The sequence below is a fragment of the Stenella coeruleoalba genome (genome assembly GCF_951394435.1).
Source record: "Stenella coeruleoalba genome assembly, chromosome: 3".
NCBI lineage: Eukaryota > Metazoa > Chordata > Mammalia > Artiodactyla > Delphinidae > Stenella > Stenella coeruleoalba.
This window is the reverse complement of record NC_137148.1, coordinates 62375119-62391891: the sequence shown is the minus strand read 5'-3', so window position 1 is coordinate 62391891 and position 16773 is coordinate 62375119. Positions and strand designations below refer to the sequence as shown.

At 40.5% G+C, this 16773-nt stretch overlaps 1 protein-coding gene across 1 annotated transcript; it reads right to left on the bottom strand.

Moving 5' to 3' along the window:
* Positions 1-2537: 2537 nt before the first annotated feature.
* BHMT2 (betaine--homocysteine S-methyltransferase 2) lies at positions 2538-16764 on the bottom strand. Its single transcript, XM_079916969.1, has 8 exons — positions 16702-16764; positions 12849-12981; positions 10912-11003; positions 9736-9927; positions 8320-8467; positions 7068-7250; positions 6578-6806; positions 2538-3386 (listed from the first exon to the last, which is right to left on the bottom strand). The coding sequence occupies exons 1-8, from the start codon at positions 16732-16734 to the stop codon at positions 3305-3307; spliced, it is 1092 nt and encodes a 363-aa protein (XP_079773095.1). The 5' UTR covers positions 16735-16764; the 3' UTR covers positions 2538-3304.
* Between the last annotated feature and the right edge of the window lie 9 nt (positions 16765-16773).

Sequence of the window (16773 nt, the reverse complement as noted above, 5' to 3'; positions counted from 1 at the left end):
CTTTTTCCTGCACTGGAAAGATAAAGAGCAAATATTTTCCCTACCTCCAATAAGGGTGCCTTTAGGAAAGTGGACCTCATTTCTCCATTCCTTTTGGTCTAATATCGTGTTATATCAACAGAGCAAGAGGGAAAGAGGTTTTTCAGAAAACTTAAAAGGTTTGGGGCATTGGGGGAAGTGGGGAAGAGACAGTATGAGCTGCACGTGGGCCACAGGAGCTGAGAATTGATCCCCAGACGTTTCCGAAGAAGGGAGAGGACCTGCTGCCTGGGAAGGAAAGAGTCAAGTTGGGCCTGTGGTTCCTTAAGTACCACATTAAGGAATAATGTATCAGTGCTCAGAAGCTGCCTGAACTCCCTGTCAGTGCCTGCAGACTCACTACCCAGCACCTCACATCACCTCTACCAGGTGCCCTGTGCTTCCTGTGGCACCTGACTCACAGCATCATATCCCACAGTGAAAGAGTGATGGTCAAGCAAGGGTGATGATGCTAGTACTGACTCCAAGGCTTTGCTTGGTCCCTAGCTGGGTACATCTCCCTCTCAAAACACCTGTAAGCCCAAGAAAATGGCGTGAAGTTCTGAAGGCCAATCACATAGGAGAGCCCTCCTCACAACATCTACATAGGTGGGAGGATGGTTGAACTAAGACAACTTAAGACCCCTTTACTGGAATAGTGGTTAGTAACCCTCGTTACACATTATTCCCATTTGACTTTGTTTAGAGTATTTTGGGTTTTGTGCACACATTTAATTTTATATGGTGAAATTTATGTTTCTTCTTTTCTTTTATGGTTTTCTCTTATGGACTTATGTTTAAAACTTTGATCAACCTTGAACTTGTTCTAAGAGATCCAACTTTTTCTTCCTAGGTTCCTAGGTTACTTCCAACATTATTAAACAATCAAGCTTTCCTCACTAACCTGAAATACCTCCTTTATCAATCCAGCTTTCCCTTACTGACCTGAAATAATACCCTCTTTATCATACATTAACATTTATACATATACATATATGTTCCACTGAACTTTTTTTAATACAAGTATCCAGTGGCTTTAATTACTATGTTATATATAGTGGTTATCTGGCAAGGCCACACCTTCCTCACTATCTCTCTTTATCTAATTTTCTCATAACCCCTAGAATATACCCCCCACCCCCATGTGCACTTGAGGTTTGCATGTCTATTTCCCCTCAATACTCATGATTTTTCCCCCTTGAGATTATATTACATTTATTAATCAATTTAGAACAACTTTGTATCTTAAAATATTGTCTTTCTCTTTATGAGCGTGTGTGTAGATTTATTCGTCTTACTTTGCATCCTCAACTTTCCTTCAACAGCTCTTACACAGTTTTTGTAATATTATTGCTAGATATTTAATCATTTTGCTGAAAAAATAAAATAGATCTTTATTTCCACTATATTTTCAAAATCATTGTCAAGTGTATATAGAGAAGCAATGACTTGTATATAAAATTTTTAACCAGTCACTTTACTGAATTCTCCTGTTGTTTGTAAGAGCTTTCCAGATGCTCTTCTTGAGATTTCTAGCTATATAACCATTTCATCTACATAAAATATAATTTTCACCTTTCCATTATTTTTAATTATCTAAATGTATTTTCTAGTCTTGTCAGACCAAGGCAATAACAGTGGAGGACTGAGAATACTTTTCTGACTTTATTTTGGGGCATAGTTATTTTTATTTTATTTATTTATTTTTTGTGGTACGCCGGCCTCTCACTGTTGTGGCCTCTCCCGTTGCGGAACACAGGCTCCGGACGCACGGGCTCAGCGGCCATGGCTCACAGGCCCAGCCGTTCTGCGGCATGTGGGATCTTCTCAGACCAGGACACGAACCCGTGTCCCCTGCATTGGCAGGCAGACTCTCAACCACTGAGCCACCAGGGAAGCCCGGGGCATAATTATTAAATTGGAGTTAGAACCAAATGGTTTGAAATGCTTTTCCCCAATATGTTTTTATTATTATCTATAATAAAATGTGATCCAATTACTATATAAATTTTGAATCTTTCAACCTAGGAAATCTATTTTTTAAGGACTTTATTTGTTACCTGTTTGTCTCTTGGAAGTTTTATCAACTTCCATCTCATCAACATTCTATTCTGAGCATTGCACTTACTAGCCCAAAATGAAACCTGTGTGTTTCATAAATGTAGGTTGGCTTTTGTCTCATATATATATATATATATATATATATATATATATATATATATATATATATATATATATATATATGATAGAGAGGAGAGAGAGAGAGAGAGAGAAGCAAGAGCCTGGAACATAATAAGTAATAAATGCTTGTTGTTATTATTACTCCAAAGAATGTCCATAAAATTTAAAGTATTCAAACACTTTTATAAAAGGTAAATTATTTTTAATTTTATTGTTACAAATTGATACATTGTTTTGAAAAATAGAGAGAAATTGGCATGTAGCAAATAGCTCAAATATAAGTCAAGAAAATATTAGACCAAGATAGATTTGAACTCTGAATTTTCAAAAGGTCTTCCAAAACTGTTTGTCTATTTTTATTTATTTTAAACAATTAAAATAAGTATCTCATTGAGCATCTATTAGTATGCCTGGCACAATGATAAATACTTTAAGGAAAAATATAAGAAGCATATCACATTGTCCTTGTCCATGGTAGTTTATAATCTAGCTATTTGTGATTATATAGACACATTTTTAAAATTATGGGACCTAACACCTTTAAGTAAAATCATCTCTGAAAGTAATCACTTTAGAAGGTTATATGATTATTTTTAAAAGTCCTAAAACATTTTTTGCATCTTTTCCTTTGGGATTGCCTTTGGAGTCATTATACAAATCATTTAAGAAAGACAGACTCATTACTTTCATTTTAGTTTAGAATGCTGCTCTATCCTCCTTCTGTACCTAGTTTAGTCTCCGTAATTAATCACTGGGTTTGTTGCTCACAGACTTCGTTATTTTAAAATCTCAAATTCACCCTAACAGACAAGTTTCACTATTCTTGATTCCCTTCAAAAGCATGTCCTGCAGCATTACTGGACAGTAAGTACCTGGAGGACGAGAAGCCTTTCGCATCAGCTTTCCATCTCCCTCAGCATCTTGCTCGGAGCTTAGGCACAGCAGGAATGCAATACACATCCTATGTTGAACTGACAGCACATTAGCTGTTCAGCAGCTGGAGACATCTGGGTGGCCTGAGGATAGAGGCGAGGAAGTGTTCCAGATGGGGCTTGAGGGGAATTTCTTTCCATTCTGCTATTTCAGTGTTTTCTTTCATTACTCCTTAGGCGTCTGGCTTTGACAATGAAGGACAGAAAGGTCTGCCTGAAGCTGGCAGCAGATTCTCCCAATACTCCCTTCTAGCCCTGTGTTTTAAAAAATACATAGTTAGTCAATTAAAAGATTCATGTCTATTTTATAAGTCCAATACTTTATATAGATATTGGCTAAATACTCATAAGTTTGGTGGATGATCAGGCTAAAGTAGAATTTCAGTTTCAACATTCAGACAGAAAAACTGTGCCCATATCCATTAATTCCAGGAGTCTTTCTACATTTCTATCCTCAATAACAATCACTGGATTTCATACCACCTTTCAGAAAAAGACAACATGTTTGAATTTTACATGTTTTTGTGAATTATATTCATTCGGAAATTTCTAGCAGGGTCCTTCTAGCTCTACTCAATATTTTAACATAATGACAAGTATATGAAACCAGTTTTAAACATAATGAGACAAAGTATAATTCTTCAAAAAGTAACCAAAAACAGAATACAAATTAATTTGTCAGTATTTGTGCTTTGTTTTTAGACAAAGAAAGAACACAAAGGTTCCTGGTCACAGACCTTTGTGTTAAATGTATTTTTATAGTTTTTTCCATTTTACCTATGAAACATTGAATAAACCAATATTTTTGGATGCTGAAAATGTCAGAAATCTGGAGTGTCTACAGGTTTCTGGATAATCACAAATTTTTGTGAACATCAGTATGTTTGGGAGTTTAGGGTACAAGGAATGTCTGGCTTTATTCTATAGAATAATGTTTTATTTGAAATTGCTAATGAATTTTAAGGATCCCTAGACAGTGTTTATTAAAAAAAGCCATTTCTCACTTATCTGAACTATTTAAATCATCATCAAAGTATACTTTCCTCACCTTTTAATTATATTTCTTTCTTTAAAGTAATTTAATTAGTTAACTTATTTTTTGGCTGCGTTGGGTCTTCGTTGCTGTGTGCAGGCTTTCTCTAGTTGCGGTGAGCAGGGGCTACACTTTGTTGCGGTACGCAGGCTTCTCATTGTGGTGGCTTCCCTTGTTGTGCAGCACAGGCTCTAGGTGCGCAGGCTCAGTAGTTGCAGCAGACGGGCCCTAGAGCGCGTAGGCTCAGTAGTTGTGGTGCACAGGCTTAGTTGCTCTGCGGCATGTGGGATCTTCCCAGACCAGGGATTGAACCTGTGTCCCCTGCATTGGCAGGAGGATTCTTAACCACCAGGCCACCAGGGAAGTCCCTATATTTCTATTTAGTACTTTTTTTTCTAAGCATGAGACCTATAAAAACAAAATCTTCCTGGATAAATATCCATACCTCCCAGAAGAAATGTTTGCCTAAATGATTTCTTGCCTACTTCTACAATCTAAATTAATTTACATTAGGAACATTGTCCTAAATGTTCAAAAATGAAGACTGTTCTAAATTCTACTGAAATGGATAAAGAAGTACAAAATGGATTAAAGACATAACAGCTCTGATTAGAGAAGAGCAGAAATTGTGGTTAGTTTCTAAAAGATGGAAAAGATTGACAGGTGAGAGAGAGAGAATGATTCAAAACAGAACAGTAATTCAAGGAGCCCCCAGAAAAATATCTTCAATAATAAAGTGATTGTAACAAACAGTATAATTTAGATACTGGAAGACCTTAGAGAAGGTGAAGGTCTATTATTCTTCTTTCAATAATAAAAAAGAAAGTTAATTAGAAATTCCTATAAAACCAAACATTGTACAAAGAAAGTCCAACTATGAAGCAAATTAAAGTATGGCCTGAGTTTGGACTATGGATGAAATCTAAGAGGAGAGAATCAATTTGACCTTGATGCTTGGAACGTTCTCTCACAAGGGGCTCAGGTTTTGTAAAATAGGTTTATTTCTCCTTCTCTTGGTTCTGCAGTGAATAATGTTTAGAAAATAGTGATCAGGGTACCAGGATATTAGATTGGAAATTTTATTGGTGGCACAAGATACGATAGATATCAGGTATTAAAGCAAGACAGACACTCTGCAGAAGTTTCACAGTAGTTGCCTAAGAGCCAGTCAGATGACTCACTTGACTCTACACTGGAAAATCTAGATCACAGAGACCAATGGGTCAGCTACTTTGTGAGTGAAGATAGTGTGGTTAAATTGGGATCAGACGACACTCTCAGTTTGTCTCCTTAAAGGAAAGATGAAAAGTCTTCTAGCTAGTTTTGAGCCTAATAGGGGAGAGGGAGCCAGCCTGGACATATTTAAAATCAGGCTCAAGAGAAACACCAGGAAGGAAAATGAGACTCCCCAAAATAGTGTATATCTATAGTGACGTGCTGAGAAAGTTGGGATCTGAGGGCAAAGCAGAGAAAAATTTTCAGAGAAAAATGCAATGCCTGTGGCATGAGAAATACAGACAAAAGTTTCCAGTGGCAGCCTCTGAAGAACTGTAAATACACTCATGAGGATCTGCCAGGCCCAGAGAATGTGGTCTTCCTAATAGGGTGTCAACTAAGCAATACAAGTTTACTCCCTTTTCCATCTGCTCTCCTCTCTCTTTGAATCTGAAGAGGTCAGAAACCATGATTAGCAATATGGGAAGGGAGGGTTGAAAGCATAAGACAGAGAAAGAGAAGGATCAGACTGGCCTTCCCTGGTTTCCTGAATATTGAAATCTCCTGCTGGAAAAAATGAGGTTTTCAGTTTGAAACATGTTCCAAGTCTTGATTTCACAAGGAATTGAACACTTAATTACTGAATTGCCACTGTGTTTGCTTATACTGTGCTTGGTTATAAACCTTGATGATGTAAAAGTAGTTGTATACCTTAAAGAAACCAAGAGGTAGATGAGGGAGGAAAAGTAGAGGGAAATGGAGGAAGGCAATTCTTATTTTACAGAGAGTGGAATCAAGAGATACTGCCTCATATTGATGGATTAAAAAACAAGTAGTTAAATATGAAATTCAAACTTGTAAAGATCGCCAACAGAACAAGCAAAAATGTAATAAGTCAAATTTGTGAAAAGGAGATCAGGAAAAGGGGGAAGATTATGTGATTTAAATCCCTCAGCTTTCATAAAGGGTAATTACCACTTAAAATTGATAAAACAAGAAATAGAGAAATAAGACTTCAAAACATAAATGGCAAACAGGTTACCCCTGGAATGGGATGGGTGTCAGAAATGGGCGGCTTTTACCTTTCATTTTGTATACTTCTACACTTTTGAATTTGTATTACCATGTGCATGCATAATGCTAACAATCAATAAAATGAGATTAGAGGAAAACAGTAAGTTAATTAAAAAATTCCTACCTGGCTCTAATCCAGGGTTTGGTGTGTGTGTTGAGACCACTTCCCCAGCTGCCATGTTTGTCAGAAGACGGAGGCAAAAATCCCCTTTCCGGGGCCAGCTCCTCTGCAATCGCCCTGATGTGGTAGGGCTCAAATCCACAGCACCCACCTATGTACCTGACCCCCAGGTTGTAGGCCTCTCTGGCATATTTTTGAATATCCCATCTGGTTGCAACTCTGGGCTCCAGTGCTGTAATACAACAGTTATGGCACTTCTGTTACCATCTCTATATTCAGACAATCGATGCTCAAGGTGTATTTTCTTTTTTCAATGAAGAAACTATAAATTTTAGAGTATGAATTCCTCAGATAGCTAATTTTTGGTTAACACTGAAAGTCTTTGTCTTATACAGTCTCGTATCATAAGTCTGTACTGTAGTTGTTCATTATAGCCATTTCCGTTTTGTCACAACAAGAAACCACAAGGTCTCTAATATGTGCCTGAGCTTACCGAAGGGATATTCGGGGAGATCCACAAACCCTCCTTTGCCACAGTCGGGCATGTGGAACCCCAGGGGCTGCACCATCAAGTGTGCTTTCAGCCCTGAAGCCCATAGGCCTTCCTTCATGAGTCTCATTGTCTTCAGGCTGGTGCAGGGCCCAAATCGGCAGTTCACACCAACGATTGAAGCCCCTATGCAAAGAAATACATTTATTTACTTGTTTCAAAATGTATTTACTTGTTTATTTTTAAAAATTGAAGTATAGTTGATTTACAATGTTGCGTTAGTTTCAGATGTACAGTCAAGTGATTCAGTTATACGTATATACTTTTTCAGATTCTTTTTCATTATAGGTTATTACAAGATATTGAATATAGTTCCCTGTGCTATACAGTAGGTCCTTGTTGTTTATCTATTTTATATATAGGAGTGTGTATCTTTTAATCCCAAACTCCTAATTTTCCCCTCCCCCCACCCCCTGTTTCCCTTTGGGAACCATAAGTTTGTTTTCTGTGTCTATTTCTGTTTGGTAAATAAGTTCATTTGTATCATTTTATTAGATTCCACATATAAGTGATATGATATTTGTCTTTCTCTGTCTGACTTCGTTTCTATACACTAACAACAAAACATCAGAAAAAGAAATTAAGGAAACAATCGCATTTACCATTGCATCAAAAAGAATAAAATACCTAGGAATAAACCCACCTAAGGAGGCAAAAGACCTGTACTCCAAAAACTATAAGACACTGATGAAAGAAATTGAAGACAACACAGATGGAAAGATATACAATGTTCTTGGATTGGAAGAATCAATATTTTTAAATGACCATACTACCCAAGGCAATCTATAGATTCAGTGCAATCCCTACCAAATTACCAATGGCATTTTTCAGAGAACTAGAACAAATAATTTTAAAATTTGTATGAAAACACAAAAGACCCTGAATAGCCAAAACAATCTTGAGAAAGAGGAACAGAGCTGAAGGAATCATGCTCCCTGACTTTAGACTATACCACAAAGCTACAGTCATAAAACCAGTATAGTACTGGCACAAAAACAGACATAAAGATCTTTATTTTCTTTTTTAATAGTTGGAAGGTGTCTTAGAAATTAGCTGTCCCCCTCCACCTCCTAAATTTTACAGATAAGGAGATAGATTCCAATTAATGTTTTTATTTCCAAACTGCTCTCCCAATGTTAAGAAACATTTCATAAACAATAACTGAACTGCTTATTACATCATGGGTCCACATTACCTGCCTTCACCAGCTTCACAGCACATTCTCCAGGTGTTACACCATGCATGTCTCCCTCTGGGCCTATGCACATGGTGGCTGCCACGGGTTTTCTGGCTTCTTTTAAGACTTCCACAGCCCACACAGCTTCTTCAGCATGTTCAAAATACTAAGAGAAATTTCATGTTCTTCTATTGGTCCAAATATAAAGCAGATTTTGAGTGGTAGACCGCACATATTACAAGAACAGTTATAAAAATTACCAAATATATGTGATAAAATGCGCTAAGAAATGTGTCTCTATCAGACTGACTACAGAATACTTTTCTGAGTAAATATTTTAATTCCTTTAACAATAACATATAGGTTTTCATTCAGATATCATACTAAAAAAGGTTTTAAAGTAACTAAGTATTTAAAATCATACTTTTGAAGGAACAAAAGTTTTGCTAATAAATTTTGGACTCATTTTTTATGGAACTTGGGTGATCTCGGCAGAATAATTGTTTATCATGCTTTACAATTCAAAATACTTTTATATTCACTTCTAGTTCGATATTCTAAAGTGCTCCATAAAGTAAGAAGGGAAGTATGATTAGTTCCCCAGATGAGAACATCGAGGCATAGAGAAGGGAGATGTAGCTGCTGAGTGTCTTTGCCAGTGGTAGACAGGACACCTTGTCTGGTAAACCCAGGCCATTTGCAGGAGTGCTTCCCAAGAAACCCCATAAGTGCCACAATTGAAAAGCTGAACTTAATTTAAGTAAGTGGAGAAAAGCTAGCAGAAATCTCCCTGTTTCTTCCTTTTTGACTTAGATTCTGCAGAAGCAGTGTGTGAGGAATGGCAGAGAAAGTCAAAAGAGAGGTTCTTAAAAAACAAACTTGTGTTCTCATCCATCTGGAGAACATAAAGGGCAGAGTTTGTGTTCATTTCTGTAGATGATTTTTTTCCTGGTGGGTTAGCCAGGCTTGGGTAGCCCTAAGCCTTGGGAAGGTTGACGTAGCAAGGTTTTCAGTAAGTTCAGTAGGGCGATTGGGGAACTAGCAGTTGGGAGGCTATTGTCCTTGTTGGGGGTGAAGAGCTGGGTTGAGGCCTTGACTCTAGATGGTAGCAATCATGATGGGAAATAGGGAGATGGGAGAAAGAGGATATTCCGGGCCTTCATATCCAGTCAGTGACAACGCTTATTGATTCTAACTTCAAAATATCGCTCAGATGTTATAGCTTTAGTGAAAGCAGAGAGATGGGAGTGAGCAAGGCAGGGATGGAGGAGGGCAGGGAAACTACTACTTGGCACTGAGTGTTAATGGTGAGGCCTGAGCAACCGCCTACCCTCTAGGCTTTACTCCCAGACAGCCTCTATCCTCGCCGCCGCCCCCCCCCCCCCCCACCCCGCACAGCTCCTTCCAGCCCTGCCCCTTTAATGCTAGGCTTACCTCTGCAATCAGGAAGTCCACATTTTTCCTGGTAAAAACCTCTAGCTGTTGTCGAAAAAGTTTTTTAATTCTAGCTTCATCCTTGTGGTGTTTGTACAATGATGTCTGGCAGATCCCCCCTGCTACCAAAGCATCACCTTTGTTGGCTACTTCTCTGGCAAGGTCACAGGCAGCGGTGTTTACAGCTTCCCACTGAGGTTAGACAGCAAGAGTACACATGGTGAGCCTGGCATTTTAAAGGTGAGATATAATAGATATCGAAGGGGGCAATGAGCAAGTAGCATGAGCACAAGTCACTGGTTTAAACTGCAATTCGAGAAGACCAGCAGAGTTGGGTATCATCTCTACTCCCAGTGAGCTTGTATGTTCATATTGTACTTACCACACTGGATTTTAGTAAATGCCCATTTGTTTGTCTCCCATACTTGACTGTGAGCCACTTCAGAATAGTGTCTATGCCTTTGTATCATCTCTGTATCTAGCATAGAGAATGGACTATAACAGGTACTCAATAAATGTTGGTTGGTTGAATGAATAAATGGGCATTAGCGTTGACAAGTATTAATACTTTATATTTGCAGAATATCTCACAATACTTCCACATCCTTACCCACTTTTCTCAACAACCCTATGCATGTAAGTAAGCATCAGTTATCTCCATTTGGCAGAGTAAACCAGTTCTCCATGTCTTTAAGTGTCTAACACAAAGTCACACAACCAATAGGTGGCAAAGTTGGGTATAAAACCCAATTCTCCTCATTCCTAGGCTAGTGCTGTGTTTCCCTAGGACCGCCCTGTCTCAACATGGACAAGTCAGAAGAGAAGAATGTGAAATTAGAAGGTAACAAGAGCATCTATAAAGTGTTCTTTCCCTACAAAAACATATCACAGAAGGATGGTCATGCCCTTCTAATGGCATATTTTCTCCCAGTCCTACCCCCTCCCCTAGATAAAGAGACAGAAAATGCTCATTTATTTAGTACCTATATGTTTACATCATGATTAATTACTGGATAGATATTTTATGTGGAGGAAAAAAATATTTTATTATTTTTTGTAATAAAGTGTAGTAACACATCAGGTCAAGTCCATGGATTCCCATCAAGAGGTTATTTTTATTATAGATGATCCCTCTCCCCGCCCCTCCCCACTCCCACCTGCCCCATTATCGTTTACCTGACTTTCCATTTTGTCCTCACTGGCAGAAAAGGTGAAAGTCTGCATGACATTTGATCCCGCTCTCAAGAATTCCATGTGAAGCTGACGAACTACAAAGGAGTTGTTTTTTCCATTGAAATTAAAAAAGTAAAAATCACAGAAGCTATCATTTTCAGCGGCAGCTCATCCACTCACATCTCTTTCAATCATACACAATTTCAAACCTGGTACTTATAAAGAAATTCAGATTCAGGTCAGCAGAATTTAGGGGCAAGGCAGAGTCCATACCAAATGGGGCTGTTTAGAGTAGCCTCATGTTGACCTGCCAGTGGGCCCCATGGCCTGGTGCAGTCACATGCAGACACTAAGGCCCAGTTGGCCAACTGTCCCTTGGTCTCTTGGTCTAGAGAGGGTTTATTCATTTGCCGGTGTCATGAAGGATGTAGCTCGTCTACTTACAGTCAGCACTGGGGGGCCCTCAAAGTAGGAGGAGGGAGTTCTCACAGTGGGCAGAATGCATATGGGTGGCGCCCCTATCAAGTGTACTCAATAGCAAGCAGCTGGGGAAACGCAGTCAGGGAGCTTTCCTTGGCCCATCAGAAACTCCTTCCTCTCTCTCCCTTCATCTCCTCCCCAACTGTCTTTATCCTTGTTATTTCAACACTTTCTTCCTGGTTGAGCAAAGAAGATTTTCTAAAATTAAGAATGAGTTCTTCTTGGGTCAGGTGAAATCTTCCTGCTAACACCAGAAAGACAAAACTCTGTCCTACCATATAACTCTGGGTGTCTGATGAAACAGTAATCATGGCCATTGGGTACTTATATGGGCATTTCATGTGGGTTAGTTCACAAGTCCTCACAACCAGCCCACGTCATGCCCCCATGTGACAGATGAAGAAACTGATCCTCAGAGGTCAAATGACTTGTTCAAGGTCACTCAGCTGGTCAGTAGAAGGACCTAGACATGACCCCATGTTTGGCTGATACACTGTGTATATATGAAGAAAATCAGAGTGAATCAAAAGTTCCATTCCCAGCTTGTATCCCGTTTCACCCATATCTTCTTTGGCTTTATTTCCCACTTTCATTTAGAACAGCAAATCTATATTTGCTATATATATCTATATTTGCTATATATATATTTGCAAATCTATATTTGCTATTTGTCTATATTCTCTTAAGCTGGTGGTTACCATTAATCGTCCCTACCAAATGTACTGTTTTAATATCGTATGCAAATTAGCCAGAAGGGTGAATCTGAAGCAATAACAGTTTTACTATGTTAAGGAAACTCTTGAATATACAAGGTAAATATTCATGGAACAAATATTGGTATGTATATTTTAGCACTCCCTGAATATGAAGATGCAAGTGTGTGTGTGTGTGTGTGTGTGTGTGTGTGTAGAGGAGGGAAGGAAGGAGAGAGAAGCCCTTTCTTCAGCTCGTGTACTGCCACTGTCTCCACATCTTGGCAGTTTGGGCAAGTGAATCAGTCCCTAGAAAATGCTCACGGAACTTCCCTGGTGGCGCAGTGGTTAAGAATCCATCTGCCAATGCAGGGGTCACGGGTTCAATCCCTGGTCTGGGAAGATCCCACATGCCGAGGAGCAACGAAGCCCATGAGCCACAACTACTGAGCCCACGAGCCACAACTACTCAGCCCGCATGCCACAACTACTGAAGCCTGCGCACCTAGAGCCCGTGCTCTGCGACAAGAGAAGCCACCACAATGAGAAGCCCGCGCACCACAACAAAGAGTAGCCCCTGCTCACCGCAACTAGAGAAAGTCCGCACGCAGCAATGAAGACCCAGTGCAGACAAAAATAAATAAATAAATAAAATAAATAAATCTATTTAAAAAAGAAAGAAAATGCTCGCTTTTATTTATCTTCTCTCAGTCAGATTTAAGCAAAATGTCACCCAGATAAACACTCAGGGGTGATGCTGGCACCGACCTGCACTTGGATGTTCTACTACGGCTTCTGACGTCCAGAGCCCGGCCTTCACGTAGCCCCTCTTCTCCAGAGTTATGAGAAAGCTGCCGTCTCCAACCACAACCTCCCCACTATCCAGACGTTCCAAAATGCCCTGAAGAAGAAAAAGAAAAATCACCTAAGACCCCTCTTTTTTTTTTCCTAAAAGCAGTTTCTAATTTTAGGAAAGGTGGTACAATGCTCTCACAGCTCCAGTTCTGTCAAAATCATCTGTGCCTAATAGTATTTCAGAAAGATTGAGAATACTCTATTATTGGACAATCCAGGTACTTGTTTTGTGCAAAGTTCTGTGACTATTTTTTCTCAAATACAATTTAATCTGAGTCAAACTGTAGGTAAAGTGCTGATTCCATGATGGTTATTTTGGTTTTTCAAGATGTTTGTGGCAGACACTGCTAGTCACCTAATGTGCATTTTTTTTCTCCTCTTCTTTGCTAATATATTTTGTTTGGGGAGACAATGTCCCCAACTGAAAAAAAAAAAAAATCCTCAGGCTCCTTTGCTGAGTGGGGTGGCCATGTGACACAGTGTTGGCCAATGGGAAATAAGTGAAAGTCTGCTGAAGATTTCTAGAAAAGTTTTGCTTTCCTGATACAGATGCCCACTCCCTTCCCTCTTGTCCCCTTTTCTCTGTCCTGTGTGGAATGTCAGCTTAAGCCCTGGAGGTATAGCCATCATCTTGCAGCCATGCCACTGAAAGGCACACGCAGGCTGACAACTGCAGCCTGGTGTCTTAATGACATCTTGGAGTAGCTGCAGAGGCCGTGGACGGTGACCGTCCGCTAGACCTCTCGTTAGGTGAGAAAAATAAACCTCTTTTGTGTGTGAACCACTGGACATAATCCTATTGGACACAACATTTTATAATTATACTCTACATTTTCCAGCATGTTCACGGACACATTATCATTTGGTACTCTTAACAACTTTGGGAGCTAGGCAAGGCAGATAGTTTTTTTTTTTCTTTTCTTTTTTTTTTTTTTAAGGCAGATAGTTTTTATTCCCACTTTATAGATGAGGAAACTGAGGTTCAGAGAGGCTAAGTGACTTGCTCAAGATCATAGAGCTCAGTAAGTGAAAAAGCAGACATCAGACCTTCTAAATTCCTAACCTAGTCTCTATTTACCACCTTTCGAGTCAGCCCACCCATAATCTGAATATAAGGTTGCATCCAGAGCAGTTATCCAAAGCTATGGTTTCCATTGTCTACAAAGAGCTTCCCCAGATACCTGAATGGCTCGCCCTCTGATTTTCTTCAGGTCTTTGGTCAAGTGTCATTTTTTCAGAGAGAACTTCCCTGCGATTTATAAAAACTGCAAACACCCCCATGGGGATCCCTATCCCTCTTGTATAGACTGCATTCGTTGAAGATACAGCCTTTTGTTGAAAATACCAGCCAGTTCCTCTCAGCCCTGCCTACAGCTGGACACAGAGCAGTGCATGAATGGGGGAGGAAAGGTTCCCACTGTCCCTTCTAACCAGTCATATCTGCAGCCCAGGAAGGTACATTGGAAGCGGTTGCCCTGAGGCTAAGTACCAGGCCACTATCTCCACCACATGTCCATTTTCCTGTGGAGGGAAGTGGAATGGAGCCCAGCTCTGCTAACCAGAGCTGTAAGATGCTTGAGGCTCTGTCACGTCATACAGCACCTAACAAAGAGTAGGCCCTTAATAAAATATGCCAAGAGTTAGCACACGGACAGGACGGTTTTGAAAATGGCGCATACCTCACATATGCTATAAGCTTGGTCCTGACAAGGAGGAAGAAGATGATACTCTTTAATAGAAAATTAGCTAGGATTTTAAGAAAATGACAGTGCAAATTTTGACTGTTGCCTTCATGATACCAAGTAAATGTAAGGCATTTTGATCTGTTATCTGGATGTTTGTCCAACATTTAAAATTTTGCCAGTTTTCTAAACAGCCATTAGCAAAATAACTAAACTATCAATATTTGAATTCAGAGCATCTTTTAGCCCCTCCTTCACCGCTAGACTTACCACCTCAGTTAACTGCTACACCTGTATGATCTAAAGCCAGCTCTAGAATGACAGGACTGTGTAAAATAAAGAGCACTGGAAATTATTTGCAGCATATTTATATTTTCATTCCATCTTCCCTTTCAGTGTGGCAGTGACTCTGCCTTGGATCTGATGGTGATCTCTGAGAGGAGTTTATGCCCTCTTTTTGCAGATAACAGTATCTAGACCTCTTGGATTTAAGATCTGGCTTCGGGGCACCTCTATTCATACACAGAGGAGTAGACCAACTTCACCCTATGGCAGGAAGCTGCCAGAGGTCCATCTGCCTGAAATTGCCACCAGGACTGCTCTTTTGGATTAAAGAAGCAATTGGAGGTGTCCTCTGTAGCAGTTAAATGAATTCTTAAAATGCACCTGTTAGCTGAGCAGAGAGGTGAGGTTAGCTCTGCCCCACTAACATCTTAACTCCCAGGTACACATTAACATGGATTCTCATATGATAATCTTGGTGTTGCAAAGAGCAGAGGCCAGGAAAAATAGGACAGGGACAGCATACTTTTAAAAAACCTTAAAAAAAAATGAACTGTAAAAGTGAACATAGTATTAGAGAAAGTTCAGAGAAAGAAGTCAGCACAATGTTCTTTGCTTCTTTTTCTTTTTATCATGCTCATTTGCTTCAATGCCCATGTTTTACCTTTATAATCAGAAAAACATAACCAGAATATGTTTTTTTGTTAAGTTTTTTAAACCTATATTCCACATCTTATGGAACTACTACCATTATTGTGTCCTTCCTTACAGTGTGTGTATAAATATTTTTATGTAGTTGGGATCAGTCTGTGATATATCTCCTTTTGTAACTTAACATTGCAAAGCACTTTGCCTGTTCCCATACTTAGCTTTTTAATTGGCTGCCTAATAACTTATTAAACGGATGCACTTTATTTACGGAGCCCACTATTGCAGGGCATCTTGGTTGTTCCTATCTTTTTAGTATTACTAAGTAAAACGGTGGTGCACATCCCCCCTTCCTTCCCCACCCTCTCTTCTGAATTAGGGAGCACAGATGGGTTGCCTCGAGGAGTTTGGAGATGTCCCGCGTCCAAGTTCATGCCCTTTTCCTAATTTTGTTTTGTCACCCCTTCTCCCCACCACACACACATCCAGCGTAAAAATGGGAGAACAGGGCGACAGCTGGCGAGCAGATCGGTAAAGGGGAGCCCAGAGACCCAGACTACGGCGTGAGATGAGGCGGAGGCCCCACCCCCGGCTCCGCGCACCCCACCCTCCATCCTCACCGCGGGTCTAGGGGTGTCCATGCCCGGGACCGGTTTCAGGCCAGTCCGAGGCTTGGGAGACCAGGTAACGGCCCTTCCCAAACACACGAGGGGCGCGAGCACTGGGGCCATTGAGTCGAAGAGCTGTAGGTGAGGGCGGGCGGAGGGCAGGAAATGTGAGGGCGGCCTGAGTCCGATGGCTGTACTTCAAACCCCTGCTCCACCTGGACTAGATCGGTGACCCTGAGCTAGGGTCTCGGACCCTGAGCCTCAGTTTCCTCACCTGTAAAATGGGAATAAACGTGAAGAGGAGATAATTTGCATGAAGCACTCGCGCAGTGCAGGGCAGCGAGTCAAGGCTCCATAAATGCTACCCAATATTGTTATCTCATCCTGACACCTAGGCACTACCGTCGTCCAGGCGATTCGCGAGCGGGTAAACCGAGGCTCAGAGCCGTCCAGGTGCCTCGCCCAGACCGCAGAGCTTGATTAGGGGCTGAGGTGAAGCCCCTCGGCCAGGAGGGCTGAGTACCTCCCGGTTTCCCCGAAACTTACCTTCTTGGCTCCGGGGCTTCCGGCCAGCGCCATCGCGCAGCGGCTGTGGCGGGCGCTGAGTGGCGGGCAGCG